Source organism: Notamacropus eugenii, chromosome 2, assembly GCF_028372415.1.
Source record: "Notamacropus eugenii isolate mMacEug1 chromosome 2, mMacEug1.pri_v2, whole genome shotgun sequence".
Classification (NCBI taxonomy): Eukaryota; Metazoa; Chordata; class Mammalia; order Diprotodontia; family Macropodidae; genus Notamacropus; species Notamacropus eugenii.
Window position 1 is genome coordinate 462,553,626 of NC_092873.1, and position 18,723 is coordinate 462,572,348.

At 41.3% G+C, this 18,723-nt stretch overlaps 1 protein-coding gene and 1 long non-coding RNA gene across 13 annotated transcripts in view; one reads left to right on the top strand and one right to left on the bottom strand.

Moving 5' to 3' along the window:
• Positions 1-18,723, top strand: part of RGS8 (regulator of G protein signaling 8) — a 221,617-nt gene that overhangs the window by 147,033 nt on the left and 55,861 nt on the right. Inside the window, exon 1 of one of the 12 annotated variants that reach the window (XM_072648443.1) lies at positions 2,957-3,439. The exons of 9 other annotated variants lie outside the window; for them this stretch is intronic. In XM_072648443.1, coding sequence (XP_072504544.1) covers positions 3,332-3,439 — 108 coding nt within the window. In that variant the 5' untranslated portion in view covers positions 2,957-3,331. Of the gene's footprint in view, positions 1-2,956; positions 3,440-4,676; positions 5,022-18,723 lie in introns of those variants that run through there. 2 more of the 12 variants (XM_072648453.1, XM_072648450.1) reach the window with 2 other exon arrangements.
• LOC140529648 (uncharacterized) lies at positions 3,972-8,626 on the bottom strand. Its single transcript, XR_011975626.1, has 3 exons — positions 6,409-8,626; positions 6,216-6,334; positions 3,972-4,488 (listed from the first exon to the last, which is right to left on the bottom strand). It is a non-coding gene; the product is annotated as an uncharacterized lncRNA (long non-coding RNA).

The following is an 18,723-nucleotide window of genomic DNA, read 5'->3' on the forward strand; positions in this document are numbered from 1 at the left end:
GCTCTCACCAATGAGATATCTAGTTATAGCTCAAAGTTCAGACCTTTTTAACATACCTGGGTGATAGAAATGGACTTTCACTAAGAATGTTTCCCCAAAGGTATAAGCCATTACTAAAAATAAATTGAGTTTTATTTCAGCTTTTATACCTCCCAAAGATGAGACCATAGGATCAGAGTTCTTGTGCTGGTGGGGACATTAAATATTCATCTCTTTCAAACCCCATCTCCCCCGATCCTCCCCATTTTTTTTACAGATAAGAAAACTGAGATCCAGAGACATTAAATAATTTGCATAAGATAAAACAAGTAACAAGTGGCCTAAAACCTCTGATTCTAAATCCTTGCTTTGAACTGTGGTGCCTGGAGGAGGCTTTTCCTAAGATGTATGGAAATTTCCAAAGATTTTCTAGAAATCTGTATCAGTTTTTCTTTATGTTCTCAGATTTCCTGTTCTCTTCCACTAGAGAGAGGCCCTTATGACACATCTCAAGACTTTACATTAGGGTCCTTTGAACCAGTTTTTCCTGGAGCAGCTGCCTCTTTTGGTCTTCTCTATCTAAACCTTGGGTTTCGGTTTTCCTTGTATAATGGAAAGACTCTCCAGTGGAGACCTGGTCCTGAGAGCATTCTGCAAATTTGCCCTTCCTGGGGTAATATACAGCATTCCCTGCCTGGTTCCAATTCTAAATATGGAGGCATGGTGAGCCTCTTTATGGCCATAAATGACTGGACTAGGGATTGGGTTGGCATTATATGATGTAGAGGAATATTTTGATTGGCTGAGGAGCCAAAACTGAATTTGAATACAAAAGAATCTGTGTATACTCCTTCATTGGACTTTTTGTGATTTTTTTCTTCCTTAAAGTTATAGAAGCAAGAACTAGTGTGAGCCACTGAGTAGCAGGAAGAGCAGCTGGCACCGACCCTCCATCCCCAGTTGCCAGGTGTCCCTGAGTACATGGTGATTTATTTTTGTGTGTCTATTCTTTTCTGATCTTAGGTGAACCATATCCAGCAATGGAATTGATCAGGTTATGACACTGTCAGCTTTGAAAGGTTGGAGGAGGCATTAAAGTTCCCCTTAGCAACCAGAAATGATAGCAGAGACCACAGGCTCTGGTGGCAGCAGTGGTTGGCTCCAGTGAGGAGCCAGGTCAGCAGCCAAGAGCTTGGCAGTTATTGACCTGTCCACTGAGACATTAATCCCTAAAAGAGCCAACCCAATGGGGCAAGGGGAGTCCTTGTCAATGCTTTGCCCCAAAGAGAACTCGGAGGGGACTCCCCAAAGGGAGAAAAAGACCAATGTGGAGGCACCCCTCACCTCCACATGTTCCCCACATCTGTGCCCCAAGCTGTTTTAAGTTTGAGCTCATTCTCAACTTGGACCTTGTTTATGCAAGGGGAGCATACTCACCCTGTTTGGAAAATGTTTTTGTAACTTCTGTCCTTGTTATACCTTCTCAATAAATATCCCTTTCAAAAATCTAATGGATTGCAACTGATTGATATAGGGGTGGGGGAGAGAACACACCAGCTGGGGGCTTTTGAGCAAAAGTATTAGAAATGAATCCTGAGGAGAGTATCATTTAGGAACTTATTGGCTGGCTCAAGTGTGAGCTGGGAAAACATTCCAAAAGGAATGTTACACTAATTTATTTGTAAATAAAAGGTTTTATTCACGTCATTAAGACAAACATGCATTTTCCCCCAACACCCCTTCCTATCTCTCCTGAAGACTCATAATGTGCAGAATCCCATAGGCATGGGGTGGTTGGAGAATCATGAAAGGAATATGAGATTTAGAGTGAGAAGACTTATTTTCACATATCTCTGCTACTTAACTCTTACTCTGTGTATGATCTTGGACAAATCCCTTTGCCTCTTTAGGTCTTAGTTTCCCTATTTGTAAAATGAAGGGATTAGCCTAGATAATCTCTAAGTTCACTGCCCAGCTCTAGGTCTTCTGCTCCATTTGGTTGAGAGGTTTTTCATTTGCTGTGTGCCAGTCCTGGTGGGTTCGGGGTAGGTCAGGCAGGGGGAGGACGTCCTATAGTTAATTTTTTAGGTGAAATCAGACATACAGGTAGATAACTGCCATTGCAGAGAAATGCGAGTTGATCCTCCATTTGTGTCACTAGAAAGGCAGACCATAGCATTAGACAAGGAGCGTCACTTCTCAAGAACTGGATTAGGCATTGGTCCAAGCCACACACCGGATTTTGCCCTGACCATCCAAATGGAACATTATAGAAAGAAGGGTCACATGGCTGCATTCTTTCCCTCTTCTCCCCTCCCCTCCCTTCTTTCTCCCATCGTTGCCACCACATCCCCCACTGAACACAGATGGGGCAGATGGTAGGGGGGGAGGGGGTCTGGGGGCCTGCTTGGAGCAGAAAGAGTATGAAATAACACTGAACAATTTATGCGTTGCACAATTCCCTTTCTCATTTTTCCTCCCCTCCTGAGAAAGTTCTAATCTATGCTTTTTTTAAGCTAAAGAAATTCTCTGCTTGTCTAGACGTAAATGGTCCTGCTCATTTCATTAATATTTCTTCAGTGCCTACTACATGCAAGGCATTTTGCTAAACAAGAACAATATTTCTGTAGTACTTTACATATATTATCTTACAACTCTGTGAGATGAGTGCTATTATTATCTCCGTTTGTCAGATGAGGAAATAAGCTCAAAAAGATTTTTACTTTTCCATAGTCATAAAGCTAGTGGGTAGAAGAGACAGAATTCGAACCCATTTCTTCCTAATTCCAGGTCTAGGATTGTTCACTACAACACAAAAACGTTGGATATGTAAAATGGGAGAGAGAACTAGAGAAACCTGGAAACCAAGTCAATAAGGAGGTTTTACCCTCTCCCCTCCCTCTCTCATAAAGCCTTATTACCATCCCTAGGCTTGTTTATTTGTTTTGGTGTGTGTGTGTGCGTGGACAACAGGGCCTCTTTCCTCTTCCCATTTTTTCCTATTTTAGCTTCTTTCCCTCTGGATCGCTTCCCTCATTCCTCCACCTCCACCTTTGTCTCTCCCAGAAACCTGTGAATTCCAAAGAGCCTCCAGCCTCAGGCAGCTGCCAGGAGTGAGAGCAACAGACAGAGCCTGTGCCATCCTGCAGAAGTCTGTGTGTGCCTCCCCCAACTCTCTGTGTGCGTGTGTGCATCATCTGTAAGAGCTCCCCTCTCTCCCCCTCCCCTCCACCTCCCTTTCCTTTCCTTTTCATGAGATTCAGAGCTAAGAGAGGAGCTGGAGCAGCATGTCGCTGCAGTTGTTCTAATCTAGAGGCTCTTGTGGTCAGGCTGGCTGCCCCTCGGCTTTCCAATGTACCAAGAGGCAGCAAACTCTGTCATTCAAGGCCTCATTGAGCCATGCCCAGACGGAGCCCGTCCCAGCTGTGTTTCTCCTGCCGCTCTGACCACCGCCAGACAGGTAAGGAAAGCATGGCAGCTAGCATCACAGGGAGTCAGCCCCTCTGAGCCAGCTGAGGCTCGGAGAGGGCAGGGCTGCAGGGGCCACCCCTCCCCCCAAGTCCTCAGCATCTCCACCACCCCTTTGGCAGCTGACCCCCAGCACTGAGCCTGTCTAGGAACAGCAGGCAGTTCAAGGGTGGGAAGGCTCTGCTGGAGCCCTCATCAATCTCATTAAGCTGCTTCTGTCCAGAGTCTGAGGGCTGTGCCCACTCTTCTTAATTAGCATACTCCAAGCTGCACTTTGTCTCCTCTTTACCTTCTTCCCTATATCGAGTCAAACTCTCCAGATTCTCAGTTGCAAGGTTTTTGTTTTTAGGGTCTCTGTCTCTGTCTCTGTCTCTCTCCCCTCCATCCCTGTCTTTCTGTCTCTATCTCTCTCTCCCCCTCTCCATCCCTGTTTCTATCTCTCTCCCCTCTCTCTCTCCCCTCTCCGCTTCCCGCCCCCCCCTCCCCCCCCCCCCCCCCCCCCCCCCCCCGCCATTGGTGCTGATCCCTTCACACTGTTACGATAATAATTTCAGGCAGCTATCTTGAGGTATGATATCTTCACTCTGTTTTTAGTTTCATTCATTCATTCATTTTGTTGTTGTTTTAGCTGGATCATATGCAAATTGAATTTGCCTTGTTTTTAGGTGGGATGCAGGTCAGGTGACAAATGCTGCCTCCGGAGGTCTCAAATTTACAGTGGGTAAGAGTGAGATAAAAATATGCCAGGGAGGGCAGGTTCTAAGCACTAGGCTTGGCACTGGCTGAATGGGTCCCTCCCAAGGTTTTTCTTCAAGGGTTGCCTAATGTGCGACTTTCTTCAGAAGCTGCTTACTCTCCTGGCTGTATAATTTGACACAGTCCATTTTATCAGGCACTCACTGTGGTCCTGGCCTCCAGGAGTTTGCAGGCAAATGAAACAGCACGAAGAGCCCTGGCCATCCTCCCTCTGGGTTATTTTTGGCTAGTTTGTTCTTGTAGCCTTGGAAAACTTCAAGGTTTCCTTGGAGTGTACAGGAGGCTCTGCAAAGTGGAGGAGGAGGAGGAAAGCTGTTATTATGAGATAATAAGTGCTTTTAAAAAGTTGCAGGTGTTTTTTAAAAAGCAAAGTGGTATTATTATTGTTTTTATTATATTATTTCTGGGGCTATAGCTTTACAATCAATGAAGAAGGTATTTAATGAATGCCTGCTGTGTGCTCAGCTGGCTTTCTGGGAGAATACGGAACAGTGGAGAGATACATACTTTTGTGTTTTGATTTTCACGATGTAGCCAGACTGAGGCAGGCTGAAAGCTGTGCTACTCTGTTTGGGACAGGCCCTGGACTGTAAGATTCTCTTGGCATCCCTCTGACTTCACATACCATACAAATAATACCTTAAAATTCTTCATTAAGTCCAGTTATCCTTGTTTTTTCAGCCCAGTTGAATAAAACATGTTGTGAATGAGATTTGTTTCCACATGAACCAGTCAATTCTGAACAGAGGAAAACTATTCCTGACCATCCACATGGAATGGATTGCATCCATAACCCTGAGCACAGCAGCCTCATAAATGTGAGACAACGAAATGGTCACAAGGGGTGGTTGGGGTGAGAGGCTGTGGATGGCTTAACACAGCTCATTCTTTCTTTGACACTGTAATGGATTTGCCATTTTGTTCATGTGATGTGCCACCTCCCCCCATGACTTTGCAGATCCCAACCTAATTCCTTTCTATCCTGTATAACTTTTGTCCATGTTCTTTGGTAAAAAGGGGTGGACCCAATGTGATGGAGACTTTCCTCTGATTCTCTTGACGTTTTCACGAATACCAATAGAATATATGGATTTTTCTTTGGTTATCCCTTGTTCCCATTATGAGACTGGTCCACTTTTTTTTCCTGCCAGTCATACATCTCTCTTATGATACCCTTTCTGCTACTTCTGTTAAGTACTTCTTCATTGGCTGTGTTGCAGCTTGCTCATGCCCAACATGTGCCTCTTCATTGCTTGTTGGGGTAAATCTTCAACTTTAACTACTCAAAGATAGTGGTCTTCCATGACTTGCAGACATACAAAATGAATATTATCTTTAAAAAGATGAGCATTTGTTTCAGGGAAAAGACTGAGATCATTAGAAGCACCATACTGTATCCCAAAGATGATAATGTGCTTTCTTCCTCCCATTCAACTTAGGGCACAGTTCTTTGGCTTTTTGCAGTTTCTGTCCCAGATTTGCATAGCATCAACCAACAGTCCTATGGAGTATCTATTTAACTGTATAGCATACTCTGGGCAGTAGAATTCTTCATTCACTTTGTTTTTTATGTATAGATAGATCAAACTTTTGATCCCATCATTATTTTCTGAAACTATAACAACTTGGAATTTGTCTTATTGCTGATGAAGTTGTATATAAAAGTCAGCACATTTCATTTTTTCTAATTTTGATGTCCCTTATTTTTTTTGTCTAACCACTTAAAGCCTGATCACTTGCTTCTGATATGCCTAATTTAGACAAGTTCTTTGGGTTCCTCTGTACTGGGGCTCCCCACATCTAAGAGTAATTTCTTGGCATCCCCCCTTGGCATCAAAATTTACAAAATGTCTATAAAATTCTTTGAGTCCCTTAGGAAAGGGGCCTGGAATGATCAGTGTATCTGAGAAGTTGTAGCACTTTTTACAAATAGAATTCAGTGGGAGCTTTTGACCTTAGGCCTACAGGGAAAAAGAAGGACAGCAGGCCTGTATGGGGCAGAATTTGCTTACCTTCTCCCTTCAGTAGAGTACACCCATACAGCCTCTCCTCTGGTCCCCAGTGCAGACATAAGGGCATACTCAGCACACATGTAGAATTTCTTAGCCTGCTTCTTGGTTCCAGAAGGGACCTGTAAAAAGAGGAAGTTCTAGTTAGAGGACTGTCTCCACCATCTCATCCCCAATTCTGCTCCTGCTGCTATACCTCAGCCCTCTAGGTCTGGCTGCTATGGATTTTTCTTTTTGTATAATTGAAGAAAGCTGTTTGGAGTGGGGCAGATTGGAAAAGGAGGACATAGGGTGGGGAGAGGAAGTTTTCAAGCTTCCTGCTGGCAATCATTTATTTAAAAAAAAAAAAAAGGATTAGAATGAGCTCAACTTACCGGTGGGAGGCTGATAGGGGTGGGGATAAGGTGGAGTTACTGGGTATTGTGCTGGGTCTGCTAACTGCAGGTAGCTGTGGACCTCAGCAGTCAATGGCAAAGCATTTATTACTGCTTAAGGAGGGGAAGAGATTCATAACCGGTGCTCTGGCATTGAACAGTGGCAACAGAAAGTATCTCACTTTTACATCTTTGCCCTGTGCCTTTACCACTGGATCCCGAGGCCTAAGTTTCTGGCAGCATCCCACCCCCACTCCCACACACTCCCACAAACCCAGGGCTTTCTGCCACTTTTATCATCCCTACAGCACCTACCTCCTCAGCAATATTGCCCTCCCTTCTCCCCCTCTCTCCATCTTCTTTCTGCTCTCCAGGGAATTGTGGATGACATAGTAACCTTATTCATTTAGCTCCTAGCTACCTATGCTCTTTTTCTTTTTCTCCTGCTCAACTAGAGCTCACCTGGATGTTGGGGAGCTATTTTTAAAAAATTAAGGTGGGACTCACACTGAGGAATAGATAGGTACTAGCCAGGCAGTGGGTCTGGGGGAGGTGATTATCAATGAGCCTTCATTAAGTGCCTACTGTGCCTAGCGCAGTGACACCTGGCCAGGTGCTGAGAATACAAAGAAATGAAAAACTCCTTGCCTTCAAGTAGCTTATATTGGAACAGGTGAGACAGCATGTACGCACATACAAAAGAAATGCCAGGTACTTTTTGGAAGAAAGGTTTGGGGGGAGGCACTAGCAGCTAGGGGTGGTGGTTGGGATTTTAAAAAGTATCATGTAGGAAGTCACAGTTGAGTTGATCTTTGAAAGGTGCTAGGGAGTCTGGCTGGTGGAGGTGAGAGGGAACATCGTCTATGAGGGACGCTCTGTGAAGGTGACTAACTTGCCATACCCCTGAAAAGGGAGATTGGAGCAGTCATGGAAAGAGCATTAAAAGCCAAACATGAGTTTATAGCCAATTCTAATGGCAAGAAAGAGGCTTCTTGAGCTGGAGAGTGATGTGATCTTAACATCACACTTTAGGAAAATTGGCAACTGAGTGAAGGATGGTTTGGAGAAGGGAGAGACTTGAAGTAGGGGAGCCAAAAGGAGGCTTTTGTCCATAATCCAGAGGAGAGGACAAAGTGGCACAGTGGTAGAGCGCTCATCCTGGAGTTAGGAGTTCCCTGAGTTCAAATCTGGTTTCAGGCACTTAATAGCTGTGTGACCCTGGCCAAGTCACTTAACTTTGTTTACCTCAGTTTCCTCATATGTAAAATGAGCTGGAGAAGGAAATGGCAAACTACTCCATTATCTCTGCCAAGAAAACCCCAAATGGGGTCATGAAGAGTTGGATATGACTGAAACCACCGAATAAAATTGGCGTATATGTGTTATCTCTTTCATTCTATTATGAGCTACTTGTAAGAAAACCCAGAATGAAGTAAAAGGAGAAAAGGGAATGGATGTGAATGTATTGTAGAGATTTGTCAACTGATTGGGTACACAGGGTGGGATAGAGAGGTGCATTGAGTATGACTCCTAGGTTGAGGATCTGGATGCCTGGAAGGATGGGGATGCCCAAGTTAGAAACAGTGAAGTCAGGAATTGGCATGGGTTTTGTTTTTGTTTTCATCTGCCCAAAGGACTGGATACATATGGGACATGTAGTCTTCTTTAATGTCTCCTAGTGGGTAAACTCAGAACTCAAAGAGCATTTTATTTTCAATGCTTTATTTGCAACTATAGGGTAATTGCAATATTCACAGTAGAGTATATTTAGTTCTATGTTGGTATCATCTTCCTACTAAACTATCAGGTCTTCTATGGCCGAATCTTGTGATCTAAACTTTGGATGAGGGAGGGTACTCTCTGACAACAGCTGACAATCCAATTCAATAAACATTTATTGTGGATTAATCAAGAATAGGGTTTAGATCTAAGGTACTTTAAGAGAGATGTCCTGCTTGAGTTTAAATCCTGCCTCGGATACTTACTAGATGTGTGGCCTTGGACAAGTCACTTAACCCAAATTACCTAAAAAGAAGAAAAAAAAGAGGTGTCCTGTTTTCAAAGAGCTAATAGTCTGTTGGTATTAGCATAATATTTTCAAGCTGAAGAGATCTTAGATGCTCCATGCATTCCACAGATGTGGAAATGGAGGTCTAGAGAACTGACTTGCTCAAGGTCATAGAATTTCTGAACATTAGAAATGGAATTTGACCCCAGATACTTTCCAGAACTAAGTCTCTTTTTATTCCTCTATGTGGTCTTCTAGCAGAAGTAGCTAAATATACCATAAGACACTAACTCAGACATCAAAATATGTGCAATTATAATTATTGCATAATTAAAATTGGGGAGTAAAATTATAGTAATGCTTTATTGAACATCCATTGTACACGATGCTGTACTGGACAGCATATTAGGACAAATATTGGTCTGCCCTTTAGTAGGCCCTCCCTGTGTTTCTCTGAAAATAGATTTATTTACTATAGAAAAGAGAAAACCCAAGAAATCAAATAGGATGAGGGAGGTCAGATAGTCCTTTAATGAGGGCAGAAACCAGAACCCAAATGCCAGGAGACAACTATTGTTTCCTTTCCAGAAATCACAGCTTTTTTTTAAATCTTAAACTCTTTCTTAGTCGTCTGTAGCTCCTGAACATACGATAGGGGGATGAAATGAAATTTGCTTTCTCAACACCTGGGGTCACACATTCAAATGGGGACTTGTGTCTTTCTCAGGCATTTTAATTACAGTGATTGTTGGCCAGTTCACTATGTGGGTTTCTTCCCAAGAAGGCACCAAAATCTCATGGTCCTTGTAGCTATTACAGAAAACATAATGGATTCTGTCAGCCCCAGGTCCTAGCATTAAGGTCTTTGGCAATTTCTGGGTCAAGGACATCAGACAATGATCACAGTAAAGATGTGAAAGTTCAGAGGGCTCCAGGTTTTAGGCTTAATTTTGGTCCTGGAAGGGGAGTTGGAATACTTCTTGCTCCCCACTGCCACTTCCCAATTCTCCCTTTGCTGCCATAACTCAGCAAACTATTGTCCTTTCAGATTTACTCTGTTAAAACTTTTTGATTCATACTGACTGTGGTGGCCATTGTCTACCTCCTCCGCCCCAGTCTTCTTCCCTTATTTCTCCAGGAGTTCAACATCTCACTCAGCGTCTTTTTCTTCTTCTCAGCTCCTATTGTTATACTAGATGGTTTCAACATTCATGTTGTCTCTCAAACACCCTAATCTCTTACCCTTGTACCCAAAACCCTCGACTTGCTTCTCTACTTTACCTTAGCCATGACAGGGATGGTTGTTCATTTCACCATCATTCCACTTCCTTGATCAAAACTCTGACCCTCTTCCTATCATTTTATCTTTCCCTGTGTTTCACCCTTCCTCAACTTATCATTTACATTCATTGGACTTCTAATTCCTCATCCCTCAATACTTTCTCAGGCTATAATCCCTACTCTTAATTATACTCCTTTTAAAAAAATTTCAATAAACATTTATTAAGCTCTTACTTTATGTCAGGCACTGTGCTAAGTGCTGTAGATACAAATGTGTAAAAAGTCCCTGTTCTCAGGGAACTTTACAATCTAGGGGGGAAATACCTGAAAGGAAGCTAAAAGTGGTGTTGGGGAATGAGGATACCAAACACAGGGGCATGGAGAAGTCAGAGAAGTCCCGGAGTAGTGCAACGATGTGAGAAATGAGATGATCTGATCCTTAAATAAAGGTTTTGGAGTTCATGGATCCAGCCCTAAATCACAGGGCAGAGACTAATAATGAGGCAGAGGACCACAGCTAGTGAGAATTTGCAGAATGATGAAGTCCACTAGTTCTTTCCTTTTGTTGAAAGTTACATTGACTTAGTTACCCATTGCTGCCAGCTTATTAACTAGTGTTGGGGGAGGCTCTGGTGGGGAAGAAACCAAGTGTGCAGCTTTCTATATCACCTGCTCTGTCAGGTACCCCTACCAGCAAATTGTCACGTTCTTGCTTCCTTGAGGAGGAATTGAAATGCAAGAATCCAACCTCTTCTGCTGAGGTGGACCTATCTGAATTGTCCTAAAGTTACCTATGAAAGCTGACGCCATCTTGAAGCCACTGCTGATCTTCAGTGACCAGCCCATCAACATGGTGTTACCTTGAGGTACTTAAAACAAAATCTTTTAAATAATCTTTTCCCTGAGATTTTGTCTCAGGGTGCAAAGCCCAAATGAAGAATTTTCCTTTCATTATCTCCTTTTTAAAATGTATGTAAGTTCCTTCTAAAAAATTTTCACTAGACTCTGCCATCTACCCAAGTATCATCTTATATCTCTTCTCCTTTGTTATCTACTTTAATATGCAATTTGGGTAATATAAAATATTATACATATTATTATATGTATACACACATGCACACATGTATATATACATATACCACACACATACACATATGTATATGTGTGTATGTGTGTGTGTATTCATTGTCTTTGCCTTCTCCCCTTTCACTCATTCCTTTACCCTTTGCAGTCTGGCATCCATCTCATCACTCAACTGAAGCTTCTTTCTCCAAAGTTACCAATAATTACCAAATTTTATGTTTAGTTTTTTTCTTTCTTCTGAATCCTCATTTTCCTTGACCTCATGGAACATTTGACACTGTTAACTACTTTCTCCTCTTGGATGATCTTTTCTCTCTGACTCTATTCTCTTCTGGTTATCCTGTTCCCTGACTGACAGCTACGTTTCAGTCTCCTTCGCTGGCTTTTCATCCATATCATGTCCTCTAAAAATGAGTATTCCTGAAGTTCTATCCTAGGTCCTTTTCTCTCTAGATGTCTTAGCTCCCATAGGTTTAATGATCATTTTTTTGGAGATGATTTTGAGGTCTGTATATCCAACTCCAGTTTCTCTTTTGAGTTCTAGTACCACTTTAACAGCTATCACTTTTACATTCCAAACTGGATGTCCTGGAGACATCTCAAAATCAAATGTCAAAACCAGAACTTGTTATCTTTTCCCTCAAAACCATTCCTTTGCTGAGCTTTATTGTTCCCACTGAAGTCATCATCACTATCCCAGTGTCCAAGATTTATATTCTCTGTATTATCTTGGACTTATTTTCCATTACCCCAATTATCTAATCAATTGCCACATCTTGCAAATTTTGACTCCACATCTCTCACATCCAGTCCCTTCTCTCTGATCTTATAGCTACCTTAGTTTAAACCCTCTTTACATCTTACCTAGACCAGAGAAACAGATCCTGGGGAGCAGCATATTGATTGAGAAAACTACAAATTAGCATTATCAATTTCATATTGTATTTTTATTTACTTTGTTAAGCATTTCCCAATTATATTTTAATCTCATGTATTCAGGTTTCAGGCAGGAGTTTTTTTGGGGGTAATACTATTGTAATGGACTCTTAATTGGCTTCCCAACCTCCAATCTGTTTCTTTCTCCAATCTCTCCTCCATGCAATGGCCAAAGTGAATTTCCTTAGGAACAGATCTGACCATGTCACTTCCCTACTCAACAAACTCCTGGTGCCACTAAAGTCCCTTCTCCCTCTTGCGTCTAGGACAAATTGCCTGCCTAGAAGTTTTTTCTTCATCCCTTGAGAATCTGGCCCCAACTTCTTTCTAGCCTTAGTATACGTCGTTACTTCCCTTCCCACACCTAATCAAAAGGTTCCTCTTTCTATTTTCTTACATGTCACTCTATCTTCCATGGAGCCTTTGTAATGGCTCTTCTCTAATCTTGAAAGGCACTCAGTCCTCACCTCCATCTTATAAAATCCTTCACTTCCTTCAGAGTGAAGGTTAAGGCCAGCTTTCTGCATGAAACCTTTTCAAATTCCACCCACCCCTCCTGCCCAAACTACCTTGGGTTTATTTTATATACAGGGTGCCCTGAATGTCTTATAGCAGCTTTAAGCTATTGACACCTATCAATTTTAATAAGCTTATTAGACTTTAATGACTCAAAACTGCACTAAGACTTTTGGGACACCCTGCAAACTTATAAGTATATGAACTTTCCCCCAACAGAATGCTCCCTGAAAATTCATTTTTTTAAATTCTTATATCTCTAGCACCTAGCACAGAATCTGGCATGTAATTGGTGCTTAATACATTCTGTTTTTGTTAAGTCATTTCAGTCCTGTCTGATTCTTTGTGACCCTATTTGAGGTCTTTTTGGCAAAGATATTTAAATGGTTTGCCATTTCCTTCTCTGGCTCCTTTTACAGACAAGGAAACTGAGGCAAACAGGGTTAAGTGACTTGCCCAGAGTCACACAGTTAGTAAGTATCCAAAGCCAGATTTGAACTCAGGAAGATGAGTTTTCCTGACTCCAGACCTGGCAATCTATCTACTGCTCCACCTACCTGCCCCCTTACCTAGATGATTAATTGATTGAATTAGGCCTCATTTTCTGGATGTTCTGGAATCCCTAGAGTTCTGTTCCTTTTTCCTTTAATTTTTTTCAGTACTAAAAGGAATAAAGCTGTTTTTAAGGGAATAAACCCATGTTCAGAGACACAAGATTTGATTTGAAGAAGGAAGGGTCTATAATTATCTTAATTTGGAGAATAGTATAACATCATGCCTATTACGTAGTCTGTAAATCTCCCTTAAGGCTCATTCCCGAGCCCTAGGGAGTCCTTAAAGGGCTGGGGGAGACAGGGTATTGTTTATTATGAAAGAGATTTCTCCTGTAGGGCAAGATCCAAAAGGTATCCTGAGTCATCTCTTCCCACTTAGTATACAATCTTAGGAAGTGTCTGGTATTTTTGGGTATGCTTCAGGAAGAAAACCACTGCAAATCAACTGCTTCAGCTCTGTCAAAATCGAAAACACTTGTATGGAAGATACACTTAGTTTCTTGACAGCTTGTGGTTCTCCCACACTGGGTGACAAAGGATTATGGTACTTTAGGTTGCAGCTATATTCCCATCACTGATGATTTGCCTGAGTTCTCCTAGCAGTCAGGATCTGTGGTTCCAAACTTTCATTTGAGGGACAAAGATAACCATGTCAATAATAATTACATTGTTATAATGTTTTATGGTTTGAAAGCATATTGACTTAGAAAACTACAATTAACATTACTGATTTCATATTATATTTTTATTTTGTTAAATATTTCACAATTACATTTTCATCTGATTCATCAATAATTCTATGATATAGATAATTTAGATGTTATACTTCAATGAAACACATGATTTCATTGGTTCAGATTCTCCTTCCAACAAGTATAAATTGTCAGCCTCTTCATGTCTTGGCAGTTTTCATGAGTTTCTGTGATCCTAAATTTTTCAGTATCTGGTAAAAAATCATCATTAGCTGGTGATGATCCTCTCTGAACTTAATTAGACTGTTCTTTGGACATCACTTTGGGAGGCAGAACCTGTTGTGGAAAGAGTGGTAGCTTTTGCCTCAGCTACTTCTTACTTTCATGATCTTGGGTCATATATTTAACCTCTGTGGGTCTCACTTCTAAAACAAAGGGGATGGACAATGAATGAATGAGCAAAAAGCCTTTATTAAGCACTTGCCAGCTCCTCAATCTGTGCTTCATGTTGGGGATACAAATATGGAAGCAAAGATAATCCCTGCCCTCATAGAGCTTATATTCTAAAGTATATAAAGGAGTGGTAGTGGCCAGGAAGGGAAATTTTGTCCCAAAAGTTACAGGGACAATGAGTGAGAGGCTATGGGGGGAATCAATTGACACACCCCATCCAGGAACAAGTATAGAGTTGATTTGATCATAGTTCATAGTTCCTGAACTGGAGTGGGTGGAAGGAGGCAGAAAAGGGCAATGAGTCAATTGATGAAGAGGCTGTGAAGGATGTGACAGAAAGGAGGGAATGAAGTGAAACCTAGATGCAGCTCTGAAATAGTGGTCTGGGAGAAACAATTACCAACTTAGAGAGCAGGGCCCCTGGGTGGAAATACTCTTAGGACATGGTCTCTGGTGAGGGTATTCAGGTAGAAAGTGGTAGAAGAGGTTGTAGAGTTGATGATGACCAGAGAGAAGGGAATGAAATGCAGCTTGGCTATGACTTTCATGAAACAGTGGTCTGGGAGAGACTATCCAAGTAGGACCCCAAGGAGGAAGTTCTTTCAGGGATGTTTCTGATTTCTCACTAGTAGGGTTTGGAGGAGGTGACTGGAGAGTAAGAACTAGGTGGGCTGTTAAAGACCTTATAGCTCTAAATCTATACTCTTATTACTCAAAGAGTTTCCAACTTGGTGAGACCAGCCAGAGTCTACTGTCTGCTAGAATAAACTTCAAGACCCTAAGGACATTTCCATGCTAAGATGACATATTTGAGTGGCACTAGACTAAATCTTATTGCCGCTGCAAATATTTTTAAAAATTTATTAAATTTTTTTTTTACAGTTCAGAAAACTGAGGTCAGTAAAGTAGTCCAAGGTTGTACAGCTAGGAACTTGTGAAGCTATGGCACAAACTCACATTGTGATATCCATTTTCTGTGTTCTTTATACCAGAGGAGCCAAAAACGAGGCATGTGAGCTGAATGTCACCCACAACACTCTTGAGTGTGGCCTGGATCAGATTAAAATGTGATTGAGAAATGTTTAACAAAATAAATAAAAATACAATAAAACATAGAGGATGGTAACATGGAGTTTTCTAATTCAACATATGGCTTGTAGGGATCCTTATGGTTTAGTAGGCTCTATTTCTATTTGAGTCTTTGTGTAAATCATTTTCTTGGTTGTGCTTACTTTATCATGCGGTAATATTCTATTACATTCATAGACATCCGTTCCCCAGCTAAGGTTTGAGGCAAATAAAGGCCACCCTCTTGGATTCTAGTTATTTTTTTCCCCTTTTTTATCTCCCTATTAGGATCAGGAAGTTTGTTTTTTTCACGACTCTCATCTCCCTTTTAAACTCCATCTTCTTATCCCCACTTGTTTTTCTGTTGAGTTTGGAGTATTTCTATACCAAACTGTGTGTATGTATAGGTTCAACCCTTTGTTCATTTTGGATGAATAAGTTTCCTCTGATGCTAGTACTCCCCCACCTCTTTCTCCATGTTTTTATAATCTTATTGAATTCATTTAATTCACTTAATGAATTGAGTGTATCTCACTCAAAGTGAGAATGTGATAAGACCCTAGCCTGAAAAGGCCAGGGTCTCATATTGCATTCTGGGCCATCTCCAGTCATCCTGATGAATATTAGGCCACTGGACCCAGATGGCTCAGGAGAAGAAAGTGAGGTTGGTGACCTTGCACAGCCCTCCCTCACTCAAATCAAAGTCAGCTGCAAGTCATGTCATCATCTTGATGTCATGGTCCCCTTCAAGAATGAAGGACAAAACACAACAATTTCTATTTGAGTTTGACAGATATAGTGGTGTATAACATAATATTATATTCTAGTACATTAATTTAGAATGAGCAACTCCATTTTGTTTTAAGCTCCCATTTTGTAACTGTTGTTGTTATGTAAGTTTCTTTTCTGTAATAGAAGTACATGAGTTTGTCAGTGATGTATGTATCCCCCAAATCTGGTAAACAACTGATAGGCATGGACTATATTTTACTTCTTTTTGTATCTCCATCACTTAACACAGTACCTGGCCCGTAGTAGGTACCTTATAAATGTTTATTTATTGATTGGTTAGTGACTAGGAAACTAAAGCTTTGATGATTAGTTTCCTTTCTGGTAAGCTTAGGTAATCAGGGGCTGCAATCACCAGTCAGAACTTAGGTGTGATTTGTAAACACCGTTGCCCAGCCCTATAGAAACCCATCTTCCTCAGGTTCTTGTTGAGGGCTTGCTCAAATGAGAATAAGCACCTCTTAGGGAGACAGCTTATTAAAAGTCCTTTAGGAATCAGGTTAGTCATTTAGTCTTAACACAATGTTGATATTTATATTATAGGCTAGTCAATAAAGTTTGATTGTGTGCATTGATGAGTGCAAATTTTATTAGGGTACTGTCAGTCCTAATAAACATACATAACCCTGAATCAGTTTTATGTGTGCAAACAAGAAATGTTTTTTCTTTTGGAACTCTCTCTTAGAGATATGAGGATAGCAGAGAAGTCTGAGTTAATCCATTTTTTAAACTTTAAGAAGAACAAGGAGGAAATGATTTGTTTTATCCCTTGTTTAACACTTTAGGAGGAAAAAAGAAGTGCAAAAAGTAGCTGACAAAAGAGATTGACCAGTTGAGGGGCAGGAAGGCAAAAAACAACAACCCCAACTCACCAAAAACAAACAATCCAACAAACAAACCCCTTCCTAAACTAGGAAGCTGTGTTTGTGATTGCCTACCTCTTTACCATTTTTCTTACATCTTTTTCTTGATATCAATCCATGTACCAACAGGGTGGTAAACTACTGACTGCGTAGGTACCTTTTTTGTGAATGCTGATGGAGCCAATCAGCCATTCTATAACTGGCAAGTATTTTCTGTGAGCTAAACACTTTTCTAGGGGCCCTAGTGAATGATAAGGAGTCATGGAATCTAAGATTTGGAAGAGAGCTCAGAGACCATTTAATCCAGCCTATACCTGAACAGGTACCTTCTTTTCTATAACAATCACATAATAATGTCTAGCACTTCAAAGTTGGCAAAGCATTTTACTATATGTTATCTCATTTGATAAACTCCCATGACTTTACTCAGAATCTTCCAGGGAAGAATATTTTTTTAGTCAGTCAGTCAACAAGCATTTGTTAAATACTTACTATGTACCAGGAATTGTGCTACATGTTGGGGGTACAAAGAAAGGCAAAAATGCTACTCCTGTCATCAAGGAACTCACATTTTGATGGGAGAGACAACATGTGAGGAACTATGTACATCTAAGAAGTGGGAGGTAATCTCCTTTAGAGGATGGCATTTGAGCTGAATCTTGAAGGAAGCCAGGGAAGCTAGGCAGTGAGGAGGAGAAGGGAGAGCATTTCAGTAATGGTGGCCATCCAGTGCCACACATGGAGTCAGGAGATGGAGAATCTTCAGTCAGTAAGCATTTATTAATCATCTACCTATGCCAAGCACTGTGCTGAACTCTGGGAATATTAAGGAAGGCAAAAGACAGTCTCTGTTCTCAAGGAGCTCACAGTCAGCAGACAACATGGACACAGCTATGTATAAACAAAACATACAGAGGAAATATTGGGAATAATCCACAGCGGGAAGAGACTAGCACTAAGAGAATCAGTAAAGGCTCCTTGTAGAAGGTGAGATTTTACCTGGAATCTTAAGGAAACGAGGAAAGACAGGAGGCAGAGATGAGAAAGTAGAACATTCTAGGCACTGGGGGCACAGTGAGTGAAAATACCGGGAGTCTGGAGATAGAGTGTGTTGTTGAAGCAAACAGCAAGGAAGCTAGTATCACTGGAAGTCAGTGCGTGTGTGTGTGTGTGTGTGTGCGTGTGTGTGTGTGTGTGTGCGTGTGTGTGTGCGTGTGTGTGTGTGTGTGTGTGTGTGTGTGTGTGTGTGTAACGTGTAACAAGACTAGAAAGGTAGGAGGAGGCCAGGTTATGAAGAGTTTTGAACATCAGATAGAGGATTTTATATTTGATCCTGGAGGTGATAGAGATCCCTAGAGTTTATTGAATGGGGGTGGGGTGGGAGATGACATGATTAGATCTGTGCTTTAGGAAGATTAATTTGACAACTGAGTGGAGAAAGGAATAGAGGGGAGAGAAACATGAAGCAAGGAGACTAATTGGCAGGCTATTACAATAGTCCAGGTGTGGGGTGATGAGGGCTTGCACCAGGGCAGTAGTAGTGTCAGAGGATAGAATGGAGTATGTAAGAATAAGGTAAATGTTATACAGGTAAACTTGATAAGACTTAGTAATAGATCCAATTTAGTGGGGGATGAAGGAGGGGATTAAAGAAAGTGAGGAGTTGAGGATGTCACCTGGACTATGAGTCAGCTGGCAGCAAACATGGTTGGTATCCTTGACAGTAAAATAGGGAAGTTCAAACAGAGACTTTTTGGGAAAAGATAGAGTTCAATTCTGAACCCTTTAATTTTAAGATGTCTATGGGACACCCAGTTAGAGATGTCTATATGCAATTGGAGATGAAGACTTGGAGATCAGGAGAAGTATATTTGAGAATCATCTGTACATATAT